Source organism: Melopsittacus undulatus, chromosome 1, assembly GCF_012275295.1.
Source record: "Melopsittacus undulatus isolate bMelUnd1 chromosome 1, bMelUnd1.mat.Z, whole genome shotgun sequence".
Lineage (NCBI taxonomy): Eukaryota > Metazoa > Chordata > Aves > Psittaciformes > Psittaculidae > Melopsittacus > Melopsittacus undulatus.
In genome coordinates, this window is record NC_047527.1 from 95,810,971 (window position 1) to 95,834,779 (window position 23,809).

The following is a 23,809-nucleotide window of genomic DNA, read 5'->3' on the forward strand; positions in this document are numbered from 1 at the left end:
TTCTCCAAACTGGGGCCCTGTGAAGACATTTACACTTTTTTTAAGGGCAGTGAGTTGCTGCATCCCAGCTTGGTAAGATCCAGACGGTCAATCTGCAGTGTTAAATGGCTGTACTAATGCAAAGCATTGAGAAATCAGATACAAAGCCTTTCACGGTTTCACCATTAATGCCTCTTCTGTGTTTCAGTGTGATACCCATGCTAGTGATGAGATTAGCATGAAAACAAAACTTATGATACTTAGTAGGGGGAGACTTTTTTTAACTGTGTTGAAAAAAACATGGTAAAAAAATTTAATGGAGACAATTCAGTTGAACAAATTCAGACACCTGTAAGACTAAGTTCAGGTAGTGGCTGTCTATTTAAGGGTAGTTGGTTTCCTATTACATTAAATAAACTATGCTAAGTATTATCAGTTCAGAGCAGTACAAGGAGACAATGTAAACAGTTGTCAAATAAAATGGAGGTCCCACTTAATCTCATATCCGTTCTTCCTGTTTCCCTCTCTGATAACCAGCCTACCATCAGCAAACAAAATACTGTGACTTACACTGACTAGTCCTGTAATTAATGCCAGTCTCTATTTTCCCTCTGATATCTGAAGTTATGGGCAGCCAGGAGTGTCCTGGGTTGCTTTCACCACCTCCAAGAGAGTTTTTGGACTAACAAGGCTGGAATAGTGTGCCTTCCACCCATCAGTCCGTTGCCTAGTCCAGAACAGGACTTACTGGTTACCCTCTGTTGGTTGAAACAGGTATATTTTGGTGTAGCAATATATGAAAACAGATTCCCAGTGTTTAAGGCCACTAATCAGATCTCCAAATAGACCCCAGGCATTGCTTTTATAAAGAAAAAAAAGTAACAAAAGTGTCTGGTAAACCAAGTGGCAAAGATGTGCTGTAGATGAGCTACAATGGGAAAACAGCCTGAGATGAGGAACCTGTTGTCTTTAAAGCCTCCAGCCTGCCTGCCACCAGGGCTATAACCTTTCCCTAGGTTATAACAAGTCAGACAACTCCAAGGTTTATTGGAGTTGAATTGCCAGTGGTTGAGCTTGGAATTATTTAGCACAGGTGTTTCTATAACAGTGATATATTGGGAAAATTCAGTGTTCAACAACCATCATATTTCCAGCTGTGCTGTGGTTAGTGCTAGTACAGTGAACCTAATATAAAACATGTGAGAATATTTGCTAGCTCAGGAACTTGTTAAAGGTATTTTCTTACAATATCTGAGCTGCTGTGTTTATCTAGGTGCGTTTCTTTGGTCTTGCATTTTCATAAAAGGTGTGATATTGGTCTTACAAAGCTGTCACTGAATCTGGAATCTGCTTCTCTGCAACCAAGTGCATTAGTAGCCTGCTAGCTTGTATGCAGCACATGAGCAGGTGAAAATAAGATTATGAGGAATCCAATGACAATCCATTATCCTTAGCACATTCATCTTGAGCAGCACCTGTGCATCTGTTACGTATATAGCCATATTTTTACTAGGGGTGCTAGAAATCTTGAAACAAGTGTTACAAGCATCTATATGTAAAAGAACATAAAAGGAGCAAAGTTAACAAGAGGCTGGGGGACTGTAAAACAAGGGTAGTGAAGTGCATTCACCAGCAGCAAAATTTGTGAGTGTTAAAAGAGGTTTTACATGTACACAGGCACACACGTGCATTTTTAGGGGTTAAAAAAACTTGTACATGAGCATACTAAACACCTGGAGAATGTATAAAGGTTTTTGTAGAACACATGAAAATAAAAATGCAGTCAAAGACACTCATATAGCATGGGTATGCTCTGAGCTAAGTTTTGCAGAGATGTTTCATTAATAACTTTGTGCCACAATTGGTCGGTTTTCTAATATTCTGAAAGATACTCTTTGGTGTCATCATAAATTTCCAACAGCCCCTTCAAGCCACAGCTGTTCCTGTGGATCTCTTTTTGGGAAAGAAGATAAATACCACTGTGCATCCATACTCAATTGTTGTATACATTAGAGTTGCATCTGGCTAACAAAAATACATCTACAGATTATAATTTTCCTGATGGAGAAAATGGGTGCCTTTTACCTATGCACTATGTTGTAGGAGATGCAGCAAAGGAAACTCTGTCTGATTTGAGAGAGAAAGCCAATGTCTAAAAGACACTTTGACTCGAGGAGGGCTCTCTTTTCTGATTTGAGAAAGCATTTATTACTACTGTTACATTTGTTATGACTGAGTTAGTGCTCATAGAGTCATTCTGTCCATGTGCTGGTGGTATTTAATGATGTGGCTTGACAGCTCAGTCAGAGCCTCTTTTGGGACAATGAGTAGAGCAAGCAGAGGTCTAGAATAGGAGTCAGTTTTTCTTGGTAGCCAGAGATTGAGTTAACATTTGTTAGGAACTGGCATTAGCATTTTGGATCTGACTTGGGATCACTGAGAGTTGGATGGAACTTACTGAATATTTTACACCCACCGGCTAGTTAGTAAGATTAAACACAATCATGTAAAAACTAAATAAATCAAATCCTGCTCTTTCAGAAATGCCCTCACAATTCAAAACTTCTTGTATATAGTAATTTTTCTTGTATCTTTGCAATTTTACTTTCACTGAATTCTTCAGGCCCCATCTCTACCTTATTATGTTCCAGTTTACCGAACGTGCAGACATTTATCAAATGGGCCATCAGTAGCTGTAGAAATGCAGTAGTATATCCAAGTTAAAATTCTTGCTTTGATTACTACAAATCCATGGAGCCCTTGGGTCCAAAGCTTCTACTGAAGCACAGCTATTTGCAAATAGATTTTTATAGCACATTAGTGCTGGAGGAGAGTCCAAAGAAAATAGTCCTTTTCAATATTAGAACCAGCTGTGACTTTCTTGTGCTGATGACTCATTCATTTTTTTTATAGGGTGGGAGAACTAGGCAAAAGACACACAGAGTCTTATTCAAGACGTTGTTTGTTTTGCAAAGGGTATCCTAGCCACAAGCCAACTTGATCATACCAATACGCAACTCATGTTTATTTAAAACTTTTTTCTTTTAACAGTTCCAATTATAAAAACAGAACCCACAGATGACTATGAGCCTGCTCAAACCTGTGGACCAATGAACCAAGGCTTAAGCCCTCTCTCTAAACCATACTACAGCCAGCAGATCATGATGCCCCCTGATCCTGGTTCGTGCCTCGTGGCTGGCTTTGCCTCCTGTCAGCAGAGAAATGCCGTGATGTCACCCTCTCCCAACGCAAGCCCCAAGCTGCACGACCTTTCGTCCTCTCCCTACAAGTGCATCCCCAACCCAGGCCACAGTCACCTCGGACTTCAGCAGCCCGCTGGAGGTGTCCCCACCATACAGGAAGTGCCAAGGTCTATAGTTGTGCACCCAAGCTCCCCCGAGCAATCATCTCACATCATGCTGCAGCCGCAGGTGAGTCAACATCTGAGCAGTAGCTGTCCCCTTGGTTATCAACAAACACTCTATCCCAACAGTCCCTCTTCTCCAGTTCCATCTGTTACCCAAGAGCCAACCTATTTGCAGTCCTGCAGTCCAACTCACTCATCCATAATGGGTCAACAGCAGCAGCAACTGCCGAAGGTTCACAGAAATGAATCTCCAACAACCCAACCACTGTCATTGCCAGAGTTGCATGAGGAAAGTAATCATAATTTGGCCCCTATTCCTGTAACGATCAAGCGAGAACCTGAGGAATTGGACCAGATGTACCTGGATGATGGTAAGTCTTCCACAGCATAGGTTTGCGTTCAACCATGTTGCTAAATCAGTGAGTTCCCTTAACCACCTCCTTCTTTTGAATCCTGATGGAAAAACGTTCAATTAACAGCCTGGTGGAATGGTGCGGACTTTTGCTTGGATTGTCTCTGTATGGGGAAGGGCTCTTTAATTTCGTTTGTGATAATGAAACCATATTATCTGAGCATTAAATGCTATTACCGTAGAGCTAGCTGCATGACCAATAGCTGTGTTGCAGTAATCTTAACCATATGGTCTTGGCCTATGCCCATGCCAGTGACCTGTGGAACTGCAGTAAAAACATATTTAACATTGCCCCATCCATAAAGTAGTGAAGTGTCTGATGTGCAAATCTGTTCATTGGAACTAAATGATAAACTGCTCTACTTCAGTTGAGAAGGTTCAAATTAAAAATGGAAGCACATCTTTCAGTGTAACTTTTCAGTGTGTTGTGATTTGACATTAAGACTACTTTTTCTTCCATTCTTATTGTGGCCTTGCTGCCTTTTCTTTGCTTTTGTAAGATTCTATATGTATTCTACACGCACCACTGAAAAGTTAAAATGCTGTGATGAACTTGTCAGACCCTAGTTTCCAAAGATTTATTAGGCGAACATAATAAAAGGGATAATCTGGAATTTAATTATATGACCTCACTGAACTATGATTTAGCACTTGTGACTAAGTATCCCACTAGTATTCTGGACCTTCACCTTAATGCAGTACGTGCATTCCCTTCCAATAGCCACATAACTTTATATAACCATACCATACTTTCTGAAGAAGAAATGTCTGCATTGAAACTAATTGGTGCCAAGGAACATCTGAATGCGATTGTCTTTCAGGGAGGATTTAAAGACAATTCATAGCACTTTTTTTTTTAAAAAAAGGACATTTAGTCATTCTATTTTAAACAGCATGATACTCACTGAATCAGGATTACAAATGAATGTTTTGGAGCTTGAGAAAAGCCTTTTGCTTTTCAGCTCTGGCAAAATGATTTTTCTTAACAGAAGTTATTATTGGTTACATGATAGACAGGTCTAAGGAATTTTTCCTAATTAGAAGTTCAGTTCACTGAAGTTTTTCACAACATATCTTTTGTGACAAGGTATCTTTTTTCTTTATGTAACATGCATTTTTACCACACACCCATGCCGTAAGAGCAAGATTTCAACAAACCAAACAAGAAACATGCACAAAACAAAACAAAAAGCCATGCCCAAACTTTGATTTTGAGAGAAACCAGAAGTTACCTATGGAAGGAAGAGAATACAAATAAAATCTAAACCTACTCTGTAGCTGTTTTTCTGTAAAAGCACAAAAAATGGGCAGCCTTTCTGCCTTACTTCTCCAAAATCCAGCAACCATTTCTTTGACAGCACTATGAAAGCCGCCTTTGGCTGATCGCTGCTGGAGAGATGAGACTACAGCTCAAGGATGAAGGGTGAAGCTCCTCAGCAATTTCTACTTCAGGTTTCTCTTGGAGAAACAGAGGAACTTTGCTACCATGCGGTCTGAAAGAGAGATTTTAGTGTTTAGCGTAAATGGTTTAGTCTTTACCCCATCTGTCTTCCATCCCCTCTTCTGGACACACACGCACACCAGTCCTCTGACAGGAAATCAGAAGTAGCTGTAGAAATCACCATGTACATCTGCACTGATACTGAAGATACCTTCAACTAGCCAAATCCAGATATACTTCCCTTTAGCATCATGCAGGCTATCAGAATGGTTCTGTGGCTGACCACAAAAACTGTAGGCCAAGAAAGAATTCATAGACATAACAGGCATAGCAATAATATGTAATAGAAAAAAATCAACTTAATGTAGTTCCAAAAAAAAATTAAACACCAGCTGTTCCCTAAGGGTGGTAATCAGAAGTAACCAGAGGAAGTCCCTTTACTATTTCTAAACTGGTTCTGAGGTTTGTCTCAGGGGTCACACTGATGGAGCATAACCTACGTGCTCTGCCCGTCTTATCTGTGCCTTATCTCACTGCCTGAAGAAAAAGGTCATCTTGTCTTGCTGACAGAATGAATCCCTTGTAGAAATTACGAGTGAACTACTCCTGTCTTATTTGTTTCAGTATTTGGACAGTCATGAAAGAAAATATGTGTCAGAGGTGCTAAAGGTGGGAAGCGTATCTTGTGGGACTTGTGCTGGCAAAGACCCTCTCTTCAAACCATGCAGAGCCCTGGCATGCCTCAGTCACACAATATGAAGCTATGAGTCAAGCTGGAAGCCCATATAGGTCTATGCTGTTTGCATTTCACAGAGGCAAACTTGCCACCACCAGTGCATACGTTGATTTCACATCACATTTAATCTGATGTAACTGCAGGCTCCCCTGGAAAGGGTGGCCTTGATCCATCTTGCCCTTAGCCATGTGTTCTTTCTGCTTCCTTTGACTCATATCAGTTGATTATGGAGTAGCAGATCAGGCTAATGGAAAATTAACCTGCCCAAAATAGCAAAACCCACAGAGTTTTCCACTGGGCCAGCTCATGGAACCTCATCCCCTGGGTCCAATAGCAGAGTCCAGCCCACGAGAGGGACAAGAAGATTGTTGCTGCAGGTCAGGGAGTACAGTGGGACCCCTCTGGGTGGCAGCAGCCCACCCCTAGGCCTCAGTAAATGTGACTTGAAGCTACATCTGATATTATCTTATCCTCCCCAGCAACTATCTAATCAACTCATCCTGTCTCAGTAAAAAATGCCCTTCTCATGCTCACCTATTAGTTATGGAAAGATGACATCTGGGCTGCATCTTGCAGTCACAGAGGACAGCTTGACCACTATGGTGACTGCCTGGAAACCACATGTAATTGGTCCTCATGGATCTCTTAGTAGGTGCTCTTCACCAAGATCTGCAATGAAAATGAAAAGCACTTCACATGTACAATGCCTCTGTGCTGATGCCATTTCATTCAGAATTCTGGCCATAACTGTGGAATAAGAGAGAATGGGTTTTGCAAAGTGGCTCATACTGAACAGGAGCAACTCAATTTACATGACTTTCTTTTTATTAATTTTATTTAATTTTGTTGTATTTTATTTTATTTTATTTATTTTATTTTATAGGCACTTTTAAGCCATCACCATTGTTTCTTGTTAGTATCATATCCATTTTTAAGTGTTTTCCTTGGAAGAGGAGTGAGTGGGATATCTGTGCTTTATGACCATATTCTGAAAAACAGAATATTAAATCATACCCGTTGAGTAAGGACAGACAGTTTTTTGACTGCTGTTTTACCTCTTTATAATTTGTTATCTCACTGATTCAGTTCTGATCCCTTTCTACAGCGTGGTTTAAACTTTTTTTCAGTATTTTTATAACGTTTGCATCTGTGAACAATATGAAAGCCAGGAGAGGTCAAATGTACTTGACTGTTTTCCTTGCCTGCTACTTTGCCTGCTACTATAAGTATACCAACTCTTTCCCTCATCCCTAAAGTAATTTAAAAGTAATGAAATATTTTAATAACATTATAAATTACATTCTCAAAGCATCACTCCATTAAAAAAGTGTATCTTCACAGTGTTATGTAGCTATTTAATACCTCCAGTTTTACCTGAAAGTACTTACAAAGTGTGAGGTATAGACATTTAACATTTACCGGATTACCACACAAATAAAATGTTTAACTGGCTATGCCAGATTATGTTTGGTAACCACTTCAGTGAGGTTTGATTTATACATCTAATATATGTATAGCAATCTTGGACTAGGTATAACAGAAATTTTTTAGTTTCAGTTTGTGGGATCAAAGTAGCAATATTAATTCCCTTTTGTCTGGAGTGTCTCCAAATATAGACCATCTATACTGCAGAATATAAATGGAAAAAAAGAGTCAGTGAATTTATATGTGTCCTATATATGTCATTTTTCTGCTTCTGTAATGGTGGGCAGCTGAAGTGATATAAAGGAAGCACATGAAGAGCCTTCCATTTTGGCACATAAGTTTTGGTCTTGGCAATCTTATTTTAAATCAAAATCTACAGTAGCCACCTGGGCTACTCGTTAAATGTGCTGTCCATCTGAGTATGTGAATATATGAGTCAACTTGTAGAACATATTTAAAGTCACCCCATAAAGTGATACCTGATATATTATGGCTGTGCTGTTGATATTGAAAGGTACCTGGCTTGTATACCAGCACTCGTTTCAAATAATTCTGAAATCAAACCTCCTAACGTAGATTATGGCTGATTCCCTTTGCTGCTTTCATAGCAAGAGTTGATTAAAAGTGGTTGAAAGGTGACAGTGATGCCTGGACTTGGTCCTGTGCAGAAGCCCATGGTCCTTTGCAGCAAGAATGGAGGTGTCTCCTGTCCTCCCTGCCAGAAGCTCTTGCTGGAGCATGTTGGCAGGCAACACAAGGGCTGTGTGTATGCCACCCCTGCCCTAGACAGTGAAGGTTACATGATATTCACAGTTCAGATCTAACCTGGAGTAGTGTGGGGGGCTAGGGTATTGCAGCTCATAAAGGGACATCTTCAGTACTAGTCCATGCAGTAGTTGCTTTTAAGAGAAAACATTTTATTTGGTGATCAATGAGTCTAATGTACTGTACAGCCCTTTGAGGCATGAAGTGGAGTTAGCATTGCCTGGAAAGGATGGCCAGTTTGGGGAAGCTGTGAGCTGATAAGGACTCCCCCTGGTCCCTTGAACCAGTTGGTCTCTCAAGGGGATGTGAAAATTTACCAGATTTGTATCGCACTTACGAACGTGCTCCTCTTTCCAGGTCTCTAACTAGGACTTGGGTCAAGAGCTGTGCCAATCTGCTCTTAAACAAATCCGGCTTCTTTTTTGTTGACCAGGGCAGCTCAGTTAATTTTTTGAAACATTAAATTATTTTCTTAATGGTAGAAGAAACCCCAAGCCAGAAGCAGTGGAGCATAAGTCCACACAGCTTTCAGGATGTTCAGGCAGCTGGGAACTGGCCAGGCTCACAACAGGAGATGCTGAAGGTGGCTAGAAATCACCTTCTTTATCCCCATTTCCCTTTCCTGGACCTAGTGTAGCCTGGGTGGAACACAGAACTGAGCTCCAAATCTTTTTATTTCACCAGGATGGAGAGAGTTCAATTAGGCATGCTAATGCCAAGAAACATTTTTCAGGTTGTAACTGGCACTCCCATAAGCTTTTAGATTTTTTTACCTGCCACAAAATGACACTCAGTTGTGAAATTACTTCCTGCCCTTAGAAACATCAAAGAAAGTAGTTTTTATTACAGATGAAAATGAAGCTGTTTCAAAAAAGGAAGGGGAAACACATTGGTACCAACAGGAAAAAATGTATGACTTACGTTCTCAGCAGATTTCAAGGTGTATTGTACATGCTGTGACCACATTTGTTATATTAATGCACAGAACTTTACAAAAGTAGTTCTTAATTGGAAAGCGAAGCAGCATCCTGGATGATTCTTTAATCAAGGTATATTTGAGTACTGAAGTTGAAGATCTTGGCTTCTATAAGCTTTGCCTGGGTTCAAAGCTTGGCTTTTGAGATGCAGTCCCAGCCGTATTGAAATCAGGAGCACACTCCCGTTGCTGGCAGCAGGGCCAGGGTTCCACCCACCATTGAAAAAACTGTTTTCCAGAACACCTTGAGTCCTGTGTTGGAGCCAGAACTGGAATAACAGTATCTGAAAGACAGATCTCTTGTCTGAAGGTTTGTATATTAATTCAACCTCCTCCTCTCCGCATGGGTGCTTTCATAAAGGTCTCTATCCTGATCTTGACTTGATCAGATCTATAAATCTTTGTGTAGCAAGATGAAAATACATAGGCCATAAATGAAGGTATCTGATGTTTAGATACATGGCTAACAGAAAGTATCAGAACCACATCATCATCTTTTTTAAAACAAGGAGTCTTTTGTTCTTGCAATTGTCTTTGCACAGCTGTGAGTTTTATAGCACTGTGCCAATGAATGCACTCATTGCGACTTTTATTTTACTCTGAAAAGGTAAATTGGGAGCATTAAGCCCCCAATAAGTATGTAAAAGTGGCAAAACCACAGGTGAAGTGTTACTGAAAGCTGCAGCCCTGCCAGCCATTTCATTTTAAACATGGCTCTTTTAAAAATAACTTTTGCAGTAAAAGCTGTAACTCGTGGATGTAATATGAGCTATTGCTAATGTCATTCCCATGAATTGCTTACAGTGTTGAACTGTTAGATGTCTGACAAGTCCATATATCTCCTATACGGTATATATGAAAGTTTTCTGCCTCTAAACCATATGTTCCTTTTTTTCACTCCTCCATATTCTTCAAATACACGTGGTTTGGTGATATAGTTTATTTGAACAGGAACCATAGCAGACAGAATTATTCTTTTGCTGAAATGTATCCTTTTTCATACATCTCAGCTTCATGATTAAAGCAATTGGCTCTCAAGGCATTAAGTTTAGTCTGCTGCTGCCACAATTATGCCTTTGAAAACTCCTGAGTGCACTCGGTGATTTCCAGTAGTCCACATGTCATTAGAACAACACACAGGTAGTCTGCAAAGTCCAGGAACACTGTCTACACTTCAGTCTGGCTTGGGAGAGCTTTTCCCTCCCTCTCTCTTGGCCAAGCCTCACAGCTCTGGGAGAAAACAAATAGCTTTCCTCATGGAAAGTTTTACTTAATCTGGCCTGTTGCCTGAGCCTAGACCCTCCTTGTCTCTAATGATGATTGAAAGTGTACATGCTACTGTGATAAAACATGCTGAGTCGTTAACATTTGGGGGTTGGGTTGTATGCGATGAGTAAGGGAGGACTGAAGTAATGTGTTCAAGTCAGACCTTTGGTGGACTCGCACGTCTGGGTTGAGTGGTATCCTCTTACACAAAACCCACACCCACAGGATCGGGTTTTGCTGTTTCTAGCAGGTTTGCTGAATTGGGTCTCCCTGGAGGCCCACCAGAAGAAGGCCCCCAGAAGAACAGCTGACCAAACTAAGTGTCACTCCTGGTTTTCTCCATTCCCATGTGTGCAGTTGCCCACAGAGCAGACTTGCCTACTTCTTAGCTTGAGTATGCTATGAAATCTAATAGCGAACTTTGCTCTCTCCTAGCATCAGCCCTTAGATTCCCAGGGAGGTCCTCGAGTCTCTGGCTTTCAAAGAAGTTTCCAGTCCCTTCAAAGAAGTCCTGAGTGCCTCCATACTCATACTCCATACTCATACTCTGGGAGACACTGGCAGAGGGAGCAGGAGGCTAGCCAGGTGATGGGAAAGCTGCAGAAATCAGCAGACAGTACTTTGCAGTGTCTTGATACTCAAGAGTATTTTTAGTGTTGAAAACCCAGTATTTGCTTGATGTGCATCGGCATGAGCACCTTCGCATTAAACCATCTTGAGTCATCAAGCGTTTAGCTGAAGCCATGTTGCACCCTCTGTTTTCAGCTAAGAGCCATCTTCACATTGCAGCCTTGCTAGTGGCCATGCAGTTGGCAAGGGAAGAAGCTACTTCTCACTCCCATGCCTGATTCATTCTCCTATTTCCATAGTAATGGCTGTTGGCATTGCTGTTTCAAATGATAAAGGTTTTGTGGGTTATTTTTTCTAAGCTTTCCTTGGTGGTCAGGGAAGAAGTTGTTGTATCTGAGCCTTGGTAACATCTGCTTTTAAGCCTGGAGGAGGGCCAATGAAAATATGTGGCTTGCAGAAGCACAAGCTTCATGAGAAAGCTTTGTTCTGATGCGATTCATTTTAGGACTATATTGTTTGTTTGAAACAATTCTGCTGAGCTCTACAGTGTTAGCCCGTCAGGTGTGGCCCCGTGGCTTGTGTATGGCTCCTGTGCTCTCATGTCCTGAACCCATCCTGGCAAAACAACTGCTGAGGAAGTTGTTGTGGAAAAGCCTTCTTCTCCAGGAAGAAGAGCATCACACAGACCCCTGCTGCCACTCAGCAGAGCAGGGCTGAACCAAGCTGCCGGCTCAGCCTAGCAAACACATACGTGTCAGAGGAAGCACTCTCATGAGTAAACTCCCTGCCTTCACGTACAGTGCTCTTGGCTAAGTGCTAGCAAGCTCTAGTGTTGCTCGATCTCAGAGCCACAAAGGGCCTGCCTTTGCTCCCACTTAAGTCAATAACACAGTTCCCTTTGGGTTCATCAGGAATAGGACCATGCGTATGGCTGGTAGTTAAAGTGCATAATAGCTGCATTCATTGAAATCTGGTTGCTGATAGACAGGCAGAGAGGGAGTTTTTTCTAGGAGATTTCTGTGCAGCACAGTTGATTGTTTCATCTGCGTCTGCCGGACAACTGCAGGGCTCAGGAATGGGCCTGATAGCAGCTTGACCATCATGCTGAGAATGGTCTGCTTGATAACCTGGCTCCTGGTCTTTCCTCCTCTCTGAGGAACTAATGCTGATTGTAACCAAAGGGGGCACAGGCTTTCCACAACAGGCTTATCTCCAGGCTGTGAGGAAGCTTATGAAAAAAAGCAGACCCTTAAAATGTTCCCCTCCTCCTCTTGTCATTGAAAATACCTGGAAACAATTGGTGAGAAATACAGTAGGAAAACCATGTCCTGTCCTTTACTGGCCAGCCTGGCTGGGTTTGTCTACAAGCCAGAGAGCTGAACCAGCCCTCTGCCTGATCTTACAGTCTTCTGCATTTTGGATACTTTGGAGCTACTGCAACACAAATACCAGAAAGTGGAGTAAGATGTTGCTGCAAGTGTACTGAAATTCCCAAACTGTACTGGCCCTGAGCACATGAATTGCAATATGAGCACTTGAACAGTCTTGAAAAGCAATGCCACAGTCAATAATTAGTGGATCAAATTCTTTGGTCCTTGCACAGTTATAGCTCATGTTATCCAAGTGTGATGTATGCACAAGAACATTCCTCACTTGCCATTGCACAACCAAAAGATGATTTTTCTGCTTAATTTTGTCCCTTCTGCAGCCATATTAAACGGCAAAAGACAAGACTTGACTCATTATGTCTGTGCTGTCCAGATTGCTCTTGATGTTAGATTTCTGTGGGAGCTAGGGCTGAAGATTTGTTCCATTCATAACTCTTGTGATGCCTTTGGGGTTGCAGAACAGGTATTGCAGTAGGTATTACAAATCAATTTTGATACCCTGGGAGCAGCAGGCCATTCTTTTTCTAGTGCTTCAAGGAAAATATGTGTTTCATTGCCACCTCATAAGCAAAATCTTCCACAAATTACTTAGGAAGGAGGAAAAAAAAAAAGAATGCTATTTTAGGTCAGACAAGAAGCCTCCAAAATACAAAACTAAGGAATATTTATTTTAACTTCTATTTCTATCCTGTATATATGCAGTTCCATACACACATAAAGTATCTGTGTGCATATATATGGGGTGGGCAAAAGTGATGTTAAGTCTCTTCTGCTCATGACTGACTTATCCAAAACTGCTGCAGGTGCCTGTTGAGTAAATCTTCTAAAAACATGAGGTCAGGAGAAGCCCATCCTGAGGACCTTCTGTCGTGCACAGTTAGTTTCTGAACCAAAGTGCCTGTTGCATCTCTGAAATCCGGCTCGATGCTGCTGCATGCCTCTGCGCTGCTATTGTCACTGCTGCTATGTCTTTTTCCGGCATCTGAGCTTTTGCTCTCCAGATTTTTTTTGCAAAACTGAGGCAACTGGTAAAGATGATCTTTTTGCTATTAGTTGACTTTTGTTTTTTTTTCCTGTGATAGCTCTGCTCCACCATGCTCCGGGCTGTGCTTGAACTCAGCTATTCACATAAGGACTTTCATCTCAGAGCATCTGCATGAGCCATTAGCAACTTCTCCAGGCATCTTCTTATAGTAGTATGTCTCTGGGTCAGTAGTATTGGAGGTTCAAATGTTCTTCTCAGTCTAAGATGACTATGTGTGAAATTGTCATCTTGAAAGAGGTTAGTAGAGAAACTGGCCCTGATTTATTTTCAATTAAGCACCTTCTTGTTTGTTTTCTTTCTTGTGAAAAATTTCCCCGACTCATTAACTGTTAACTGCTGTGCAAGAGGATACAGAGAGCTGTCCCTTGGGCCCTAGCAGTCAAAGGCTAGAACTTCCTGAAGTTGCTAGAATTGATGCAGTGCGAATTCAGGGTTTGCAGAAAGCAGTAATGAGTGCAAGCTCTGGCTCAATGTACCTCACCAGGCACAGTACGAGGTCTGTTTGAAAGGGGGCCCTGGAAGGGCTGCCAGCGATGGAGATGGCTGCTCTGCTCCAGTCCCTGAGTTCCTAGGTAACTTTGAAAGAGTTCTCAGGGATTTTTGCTTCTTTTTTCTTCCACATAAGGAGTATGTGACCTCACTGCAAAAGAAAAAAAAGCAAAAGTGATTCCTGGGCAGAAACTGCCATCAGCCACAGGCAGACTGCGCTTTCTTCATCAGCAGACAACATGGCAGCAATATCTGCTTCGGAGAACTTCACAGGAATTCTCTCACTGTTTCCAGAGACCCAGGCTGGACCTTGACAGGCCAGACAATCACCACTACAGTCCATTTAAACCACAGACTCACAACTGGATATTCTGTGTCAGATCACCACTTGGCAGGACCCTGCAAACCTCCATTGTTGCCAGACAAACTGATGGTTTCTGCCCTATTCAGTATGTAGCTAGAATTGTAAAGATAAAGGTGACCATCTCCTTTGCAGAAAATTTAGACTTACCTTTTGCAGTCCAATATTCCAGATATTTCACATTATTTCAATGGTAAAGTTCTAAAGAGGAGCCAGCACTGCTGAAATCAATGAAAAGTTTGCTCAAAGGAATGCTAATGTGAAAGCACCTTCTTGCTCTATTTTAGTAGCTATCTTACAAGTCCAGAACTATATGCAGCCCTCAGCTGAGCTGGTGCACAGTTGCTGGCAGAGCACATCTGTGTGACAGGTCTCCAGGATACCCAGCTGAAGCAGGGGCTCTGCATGGGGCTGCTCCCTGGCAAGGATTCAGCACAGTCAAGGAATCAGGGCACTCTGTGACAAGTGCAAACAAGTACATGTGTGTATATACATTTATTCTCTTTGGGAAACATACTAAAGAAAACCCAGAAGCTTTCTCGTGATGCTGTAGCATGGTTAGCAAGCATTTTGAAGTTTCAGGCTGGCTGTGAAACTACCTGGTGGTGTACTTAAAGAAGGCTTGAGAAAAAGAGAAATGAGAGGAGGGTTAAATATAACATCCTCATTAAAAAAAAAAAAAAAAAAAAAGACAAGCAGAGGTGAATTCTGGAAGAAGAGGGGAAAGGGTGAGTGTGGGTGTGAGAGAGAGGAGTTTGTCTAAAACTGAAATGGTAGAAATGAGTAGTAATAGCCTAGGAGTTGACTGCCATGGCAAAGTGTATCTAAAGAATATCTCACTTTGTCCCAAGCTCATTTACATATAGAGAAAAATGAGAGGGAATGATGGAATGAGCAGTGCTCTCATTAAACTTACAAATATCTGAGAAGAGAGTATATCTGGGGAGTAAGCTCAAGCCAGAGGAGCCCATCTATCTGATTGGCAGTGAGATGGCTGCATTGCATGGAGATAGGAGGCTTTTGTGGTCCAGGTCCACTAGGCAGGATCGTCAAATAACCCTGGGAGTTATTTCCATGCTCTATTGCCGGGTTTTCTAAGGAGCAAGGAAAGGGCTTCAGTGCTACCACTGGGTGGAGAAAGCTCCAACAGGAGCCCAAAACCCCCTCAGAAATATGGTAGCAAAGAAGGGGTGGGAAGTTCTCTTTGAGTAAATATAGTCACGTCAGCTGAACTTGGTGTGAAATCTCCAAATGAGACTTCTCTTGCAGGTTAACAGGGCATTTAATAAAAATGATAAAAATCAGAAAATATTACCCATTGATTCTTCACCAGTTAGAAATTACCCAGCAAAAACACTGCTAGAAGGAGTAGAAGTGGTAAGATGTTGACATGGCAGAGGAGGATCTGTAAAAGCTCGTTTTCAAGGCTACACGATTGAAGAGTAAAACAGGAAATCCCCTTACTTTGCAACTTTCAAAAGATGGCATTCAAATACATTTAGGATATGATCCAAATGCCAGGAGAAAAAATTTCCTTCAACTTCGGTGGATGTTCTAAAACAGGATGTGTTAAATCAGGGGAAATAATAACAGAGTCGCAAGTAAATTAACAGAAGATTCACAACACATTATGAATCACTGTATTAAAGAATCAATCAGAGTCAGCTATTTAAATAAAGGCAGAGTAGTAGTAAAAAAAAAAAAAAAAGTGAACTAGAAAAGATCATCACATCTGCTGAAGTTTCCAAAGCTATATTTAATATTAACTTGGGAAAAGCACCTGGACTGAATGGTGTCTCATCAAAAATTTGTAAGTGTTTCCAGACCAAAATCACTCGGATACTTTTTTAAAAAAAAATAATCTGCTCAACTGAAAAAACAAATTCCTCTCTAAACCCTTCCCTACCACTGAATTTTATTATGGGGAATATCACCATCTTCAACCAGAGAAGCAACAAAAGGCAAATATTTCTGTATGATCCAGGTTTTTGTTGACTGTTAAGATCTAGTACTAGAGCCTCTGCCCTCCTGGCTACTACACACAAGCTGTACCTTCTGCCCCAGTGAGCTAGTGTGCTGGAACAGGGCCTGCCTTTGTCTAACAGTACAATTAGCTAACAGTGAGGTAGACTTTATCATTATAAAGTATATTTTGGATTCAAGCACTCAGCACAGAGGAGAGTATGAAAAGTGAGCAGACTTTTGGTAGAGATGCCAGATTTCCTTTCAAGAAATCTGCGAATGCATCGATCATTTCTTTGGTTGTTAGGTGAATATTCAGGAACAAAAAAAAAAAAAAAATCTGCTTTTGAAATTTGAAGCCAATTTACTGTCCATTATTATTATTATTATTTTATTTTCATCAGGAAGGTAGTAAGAGACAGGACTGCCTGTGTCTGATTGTGTGAGTCATGACCCTAAGAGCATTTGGTCAGCCATCTAGAGATCAGCCAACCGTATGCCTGATGTTTCATTGGCTATATTTATGGTTTCTCTGATGATGAAATCTAGATTTCTGCAACGACCAATATAATTTCTCTGCTGTCAGTTAAGATCTTGTTTGAGGGAGGAGCTGGAAGATGCTTGTGATGCCAAACGAGGCTGTATCATGCTTTCTGTTGTGCACAGTCCCCTGAGCAATGGGGGCCACTGCCTTTCTGTGCCTGTTTCCTGAAAAATGTCACTGTTGTCTGAAGCCAGATTCAAATTTCATATGAAAAACATTCATCGGGGGGAAGCACCACTGCAGGGGGAAAACCCCATACCTTGACACACTAGAATGATTGCAAGAATTCTTCTTTAAGATGTCTAAGAGGAGATATTTCTCATAACATGGAAAAGGTATTTAGATTTTGCATTGCTGCTGCAAAATGAAAATTTTAGAGTGGGAGAACTTACCTTTGGTTATTTCTGATAAGGACAAGAGTAAGTCAGCATAGATCCATGTAGAGGTATTGCAGCTGCGCTGATTTCTGCCTGTTTAGACCCTAAATCCACTTATTTAAGAATGAATGTACTAGCTTCAGGGACAGTTCTTCTAGCTACATCCTTATTTGAGATAACCCCACTTTTAAGTACAAACAGACATTCTGTGTATCTTTTTCCCTTTACAGACTTTTATTTATATTATGTATTTGTATCTCACATGCCAATGGAAATCAGGAAAGGAAATTAATTTGTATGAATGGACTTCATAAATTTCATGATTTACCAGTAATGAAATCCTGGTTTGCAGAATGAGAAATAATAGGGCTTTTCCAAAATATCTTAATCCTTGGCTATGATTAGTGGCATAAAATGAACCATTCTTTCCTATGTGTCTAAAGTCCAAGTTGTGCTCCATGTAGCTATGTGATATTCTTTCCAGTCCCATGTCAGTAAATAATTGCAGTGCTGCTCTTTGGTCTGTCTCTGACCTTCACTATGCTTGTCTTTCTTGAACAAAAGCTAAGAATTGTGGCAGATTGATCTCTTATTGTGATCTGATCTAGCCTGGTGTGAAAGGAAAGTTTATTAATCCTACTCCCAAATTCCTTAACCAGTCTACTATAAATGTACTACTCTATAAGCATATGTAATATAGCACAGCCATAACAGTGCTTAAAACAGGATTAGGCAATACCTCTGATTTTCTAACTACTTCTACTTTTGCAGAAATACAAATTCACTTTCTTTATACTGTCAAGGGTGATCTTTTTGTAAAAACAATATATTTTAACTAGTTCAGGTTTTATGAGTTTAGGCTAGAATATTGACTAGTCTGTCTAAACTTGGCCACTTTGTGTAATTCTAGTTGCTATTACCTGAGCACAAACTGAAGATGATTTGAGTTTCAAGGAGCCTTTTTTGGAGACAGGAAGAACTAGATAGCTTAGCATCATCTTGTTTTATCAATTAAAAATTGTCAGCTGGCCTGTGTACTCAAGCAAACGAAGAACTTCTAGGTCTAGAGAAATGGTTTAGGATCTAGAAAAGAAAAACCATATGCTACTAAAACCCTGTGTGTGGTTTTCCACTATTCCCTAGAAAGCGGGTAGGTCTCTAGGATCAAACTGTACCCACACACCATATGCATTAAAGCAAACACACTGAAGTAAACACATAAGTGTTATTGACCTCTTTGAGTGGTAGGAATCAGAAGTATGTCTGCTGGCATCAGAGAGACTGTGCATGCTTCAAAATTCAGGCAAAATAAGAGAACAGATCTACTTGTCTTTTTTGCATGTCAGCATTAAAACATTTCAACTAATCTTTAGGGAATGAGCAAAATAGGGTGTTTATAACGCAGTGACTGATTCTTTCCTGCCAAGCCATCAGACCTGTACCTTTGCATGTGTGGACCACCTTTAAATATCTGCCTGTGTTGAATAAGGAATTCATGCAAAGCCCATTGAAGCAAATAAGAATTCTTCTGTTGTCTTCTGTGCTCCTTGGATTAGGTTCCAGTTTACTATCATATGAGAACCTATCACTTAATTTTCTTTTAAAAAGTCCTATGTTTAAAAAAAATGCATGAAAATGTATAATACTGGATGAAAATTTAAGGGCCTAAAGGTTGATGCAGACACTAGTTCCCACAGTAACTGTAAAATATTATATTGCATTAATATGTGAAGGTTAATGGCACATACAATAATCTAAAATACCGTATGTATTGCATATAGGGCGTGACTGACTTGCAGGGTTTTAAGAACCCTCACTTCTGTTGTTTAGATGTGCTGATATTTAAAGTAATGTTTGTGTTGGTTACAAGGCCTAGGCCAAAGTGATCTCAAGAAGCCTTACATGCTTGCATATTGAATAGTGGATAAGTATGTTTTGGGTGAATACACCACTGTACCTGTTTCTACCCCCTTTATACCAGTTGAAAAGAGAAATTTCTCTCCTCAAGTAGTTGTCATACAGGTGCATCTGCTATTTTGGAGGTTTCTTGAGTTGCTGCACTTTTTCCTGTGATCTGTAACAAGACAGTGGTAACATTGCACCATGCATTCTTCATGGAAAATGGGATAATTTCAACAATTTTCCATTTTCTGCACTGTTCTTCACTGAAGCTGAGGGCCTTCTCTTTGTGTGCATTGCAACTCTCAATAGATAGCCATGACAGAGAAAGCATGAAAGCTTCTAGGGCAGAACATTTGTCTTTGCTTATCTGGCCCTTGGAGACATTAGCTAATCGAGCCACGATACTTCATACAATAGGACAAGTGCTATAAAGCTATGTCTGTTATCCCAGCAAACGTGGACACTTATCATTCCCATGGCCATTTTATAGTACTTGTTTTCTTCTGACAACAACATCCACAGCCTATGGTGCTATCGACTCCAACAATGAATCTGATGCTGGCTCTCTGTGTTATCGGCTCCCTAATAACTGTCTTTTCTTTTTTCCTCTTTTTTTTTTTGTCTTTCCCACCCCATTTGTGAGAATTTGTCCCCTGGAGCTCTTCTCTATCAGGCCCCTGCAGCTGCTGTTATTTTAGATATGGCAGGAAGTAGGTACCGGAAAACAGCGAGAGCTCGCAGCGCTCAGAAAAATCTAGAAATTCCTCTGATTTACCCCAGGCTCTGGCTCCAATCAAAGTCGGCTGCTAAAAGGGAAAAAAAGACGAGGGAGAAAGGGGGGGGACGAGGAGGGGGGTGTGTGCTGGCAAGGGGAAAGGCCCTAGGAGACAACTGTGTCTGGGCTGCGTGTGTCAGGAAGGAGAGTTTCAGCCATCACCTCCTGCAGAGTACTGGAGAGATGCTCCAAGCGTTCGTGCCATCGGTGCAGCAGAGCTGTGGCTGGCACCCTTCCTCACCAGCTAGAAAACCCCCCTCTCGCTTCCCCAGGGACATGTGTTTCTAAAAGCTCATCCCTTTTTACACTCTCCCCTCTTGTGTCCAGTGTGTGCCTGAAGCAGATCAGCTTAACCAGTCATACAGCAGGCTCCCATAAATGCTTTTAGCACAGCTTAACAGCTAAAGCCAGCCAAAGGCACTGATGGAAAGTCACTGGAGCAAGAAGCTTACATCACTACTACTATTATTATTATTATTATTGTCATTATTATTACTATTATTATTTTACAACTCAGGATACTTCTTAATCTGCTAAGCAAAGACATTTTCAGCCACCCTGAACACCTTTTAAATCAATCAGGCCTACTCTGGCATTGACTTCTGAAAGAAAAGAAAAAAAGAAGAAACGATAAACACCTCCACACCTTTCAGTTCGCAAGTGGTTTAGAAAACAAAGACACCACCCCCATACACAAAGGCATACACGGAAAAGATACTACCTTTAGAACTGGTTTGAATAAACAAATCTTCCTCTTTGACACAGCAGATAAGGAGGAAGATGTCCACCCACAGACATCTCACACCATTAGCAATCTAGTTAACATCTGTAAATGTTTTAGGGAAAGAAATTACACTTTGAGACATTTCTTTTTTAATTACAGGCTCCAGATGAGATTTGTTAGAGCAGGGAAATGTATCCCATAGCGACTGATGTCAATAGCAAGCAGTCCCTAAAGCCAGCCAGGATTGGGAAAGCCATGCTGTTTGCTGCTCTTGGCACTGGTCCCTGCTTTCACAATGTCAAACTTAGAACCGCCTTTATATGCACTTTCCATTTTTTTTTCCACAGTAGCTTTGCCAGCAAGCTGTAAACTACCGTATATCACTCAGATTTAAGAACCTAAACTTTAAAACAAATTAAACTCTTGTTGACATTGTAGTAAAAATCAGAATCGAACTGAACAGCTCAGTAAAACTGCACTTCAATTATTTTATGGATTTAAGATTGTTTTCTAGGATTCCCAGACTCCCAATACAGCAAAGTTATTTCCTCTTGGCAGATGTCTGGAAAAAAAATTCATTGAATGGATAAAATTATGTGGCAGACACCAGGTTGAAGCCTAAAGGGAGGAAATGGTGTCTCCCCAGCACCTGTAAATATTTGCTCAGTGTCTTGACCAGAAAAGGCTTTAGTCCATACTTTGAAAAAAAAACCAAAAAATCATCAGGGTATTTATTTTGACAGTTTTTAAGAAAATCGAGTCTTCATCTGTCAAAGCCCAGTTCCTAGCTAGGTATTTATGTGGTTTTGAACGAGAATGGCAAATACAGGTCTGACCCACCCCTCAGAACCATGTCCAAAAGCAGGTAAATGCATGCCGCACATGAGTGCTCCTAGTGGCTGGCCTCTGCTTATCTTTCATCTCCCTACTTAGCAGTTAATGTTAGGTATTCTTTTTATGATTCTCTTTTTTTTCCTATTCTGTAAGATGGAAACAGAGTTTTCCATCTGATTAATTGCCAGGTTTCCATTCTTTATAATGTTTCCTCTCAAAACATTTTGGAATTAAAGTATTTCAGAAATGTGGGGAGACGGAAGCTACCGGAGATAATAATTTGTTTCATGTAACTGTGTTTTACAAAAGGTGTGGTGCATGAGGAAGGCTGTTGCATGGAGCAAACAACAGTCAGCTTGTGCAGCCTTTCATCAAAACCTTTGTTGCACTTAACTTTTCCCTTTCATCACGTCAGTGAAATGTCCTTTATGTCCCTAAGGCCCCAGCCTGAAAAGTGTTGCATTCCCAGGGTCTTCAGCAAGAGCTGATCCTTGTTGAGTTGCTTCTGTCACAAGGATGCTTCTGAAGATTGAGCCAGATGTTGCACATCTGCATGGCTGCAGCTAGGTCCGGGGGTCTGCGTGTTCTGGCTGTATGCCCAAGGGAGTGGGGAGGCTCCTGTCCCTTGGGCAATGAGTAGGGTGGATTTTCCAAAGCTGCTGTGTTAGGCTCCATGCATTCACCTCCTGATCTGAGTTGGCTGACTTGACCTGACCGAATCTCATGTAAGCAGCCAGTTTTCTTCATTGTAGCATTAATAAATTTTTTAAAGCTACTCTTGAATTACTGTTAAAGTTCTTCCACTCATTTTGTTGCCTGGAGCACCTCTCAAAGTGAAAGCCAAATTCCTAGTGGAGTTTGGATGTGCTGCCAGATCACAGCCTGGGCTGTGGAAGCACCCTGTCATTTCTCAGCTATCGAGAAGTGAGGGGTTTCTTGAGTCCAAGTACTCAAAAAGAGGCAGAAGTCTGTCACATATAGCGAGTGGTTGTTTGGAAAGTGTAATACAAACATTTTGAATAAAATTTCAGGTCCTTAAGTGTGCTTGAGAGATGAGTGTTGTATGCCTATGTTTTTCAAGTGCCTTTTTCCTAGCTCTCTAGTGCTGGCTGCAGGTTTGCCTGCAGGCTTCATTCTTGGGGCACAATAAATTTCCCCTTTAGTGGAGAGCACTGAGCTTCAGCACAGTTCTTATGTCAAGCACTGAGCTGCCAGGGGGAAGGTTTCTACTTCCCTGAGAGCCCAGCTGTGATTCTTACTGAATTTTTGCAGCCATACCTGGTACTTTTTCTGTTGACATTGCTCTGTCAGTCCAGCCTGAGGAGCCATTCTGCAGCTTAACACAGCATGTGGGAGAGGAGAAAAGAGGAAAACACATTTTGCCATGTTGCAGTTCTTTGCACTGGGGCCATGTACAAATGAAAGTGTTCTTCCAGCTACTCTTAACTTGAGAGGCTTGCATCCTCAGGTGGTTTTAGCATATAAGGAGTACTGGAGTCCAGCAGCTGTCTGGATGCGGTGGTTTTCACAGCTACATCTTCTGTGCTGGGAAGAGCACCTTATAACACCCCACCACAGCCCAGCTTGCATTGATATGTCACCAGTGTGGCTCCGCTAAATCAGCCTTTGGATCAAATCTGAGCCAAATTGTATGGGAGTTTTGTCATGGAAAGGTCCTTACTTAGTGTAGTTAGTGTGGTGAAAAACCAACACAAGAGTATCATTAACCACTGCCAATGCTCTTCTCCAAGGCACCGCAGCAGAGAGGACATGCATTCCTCTTTGAACTGCAGCATTCTTCATTCTTCACAGATGCTTCTGTGGTTAAAATCCTGTGGCATTACGTACAGCTCGTGTTATAGTGGTGGCCAGAGTATCATGGCACAAGCAAATCAATTGCATGACAATTTGCCTGCATCATGTTTTTTCACAGACTGTTTGCAGCCACCAGTGCAGATTCCCAGAGCTAGCCCTGCGTCTGTGCCCACAGCTTAGCAGCCATCTTCCATCGCCTAAGGATTTCCCCCAGCTAGTGTGACCTTTCCCAGCCTACCCCCCAGCAGGCTCATAGGTGGATTTCTTTTCTCTTACCAAAAACAGTAGCCACACACAGCTCTTCTCGTCCATCGAGCAGCATGTGGCCACTCACTGAGTCATTTCATGGCCATCATTCTGTATGCCTGAGCAACCCCCTTGTGAATTATGGGTCAGCAAACAAAGCTCAGCCTTCTCCACAGCCTTGGTGGGAATGTGGCCCAACAGTGGTCACCCCATAATGCAGCACATAGGTACATCATGTTTGTATATGCAGCAGCATCCTAATGTTGTCCCTGCCTCAGTGCCCTCTTTGCTAAATGATGTGAATAATAGCATTGATCTTTTCTGTTTAGCATTCACTTTGAGGTTTGCTGATGAAAAGAGCTATAAAGGAAAAAGGTACTGATGATGGTAATAGGGCAAGCAGGGTACAT

At 41.4% G+C, this 23,809-nt stretch overlaps 1 protein-coding gene across 5 annotated transcripts in view; it reads left to right on the forward strand.

The window, feature by feature from the left end:
- NFATC1 (nuclear factor of activated T cells 1) overlaps nucleotides 1-23,809 on the forward strand; it is a 116,236-nt gene that overhangs the window by 80,195 nt on the left and 12,232 nt on the right. For 2 of the 5 annotated variants that reach the window (XM_034066791.1, XM_034066838.1), the window contains exon 9: nucleotides 3,031-3,717. In XM_034066791.1, coding sequence (XP_033922682.1) covers nucleotides 3,031-3,717 — 687 coding nt within the window. Of the gene's footprint in view, nucleotides 1-3,030; nucleotides 3,718-23,809 lie in introns of those variants that run through there. The other 3 variants (XM_034066887.1, XM_034066931.1, XM_034066970.1) reach the window with 3 other exon arrangements.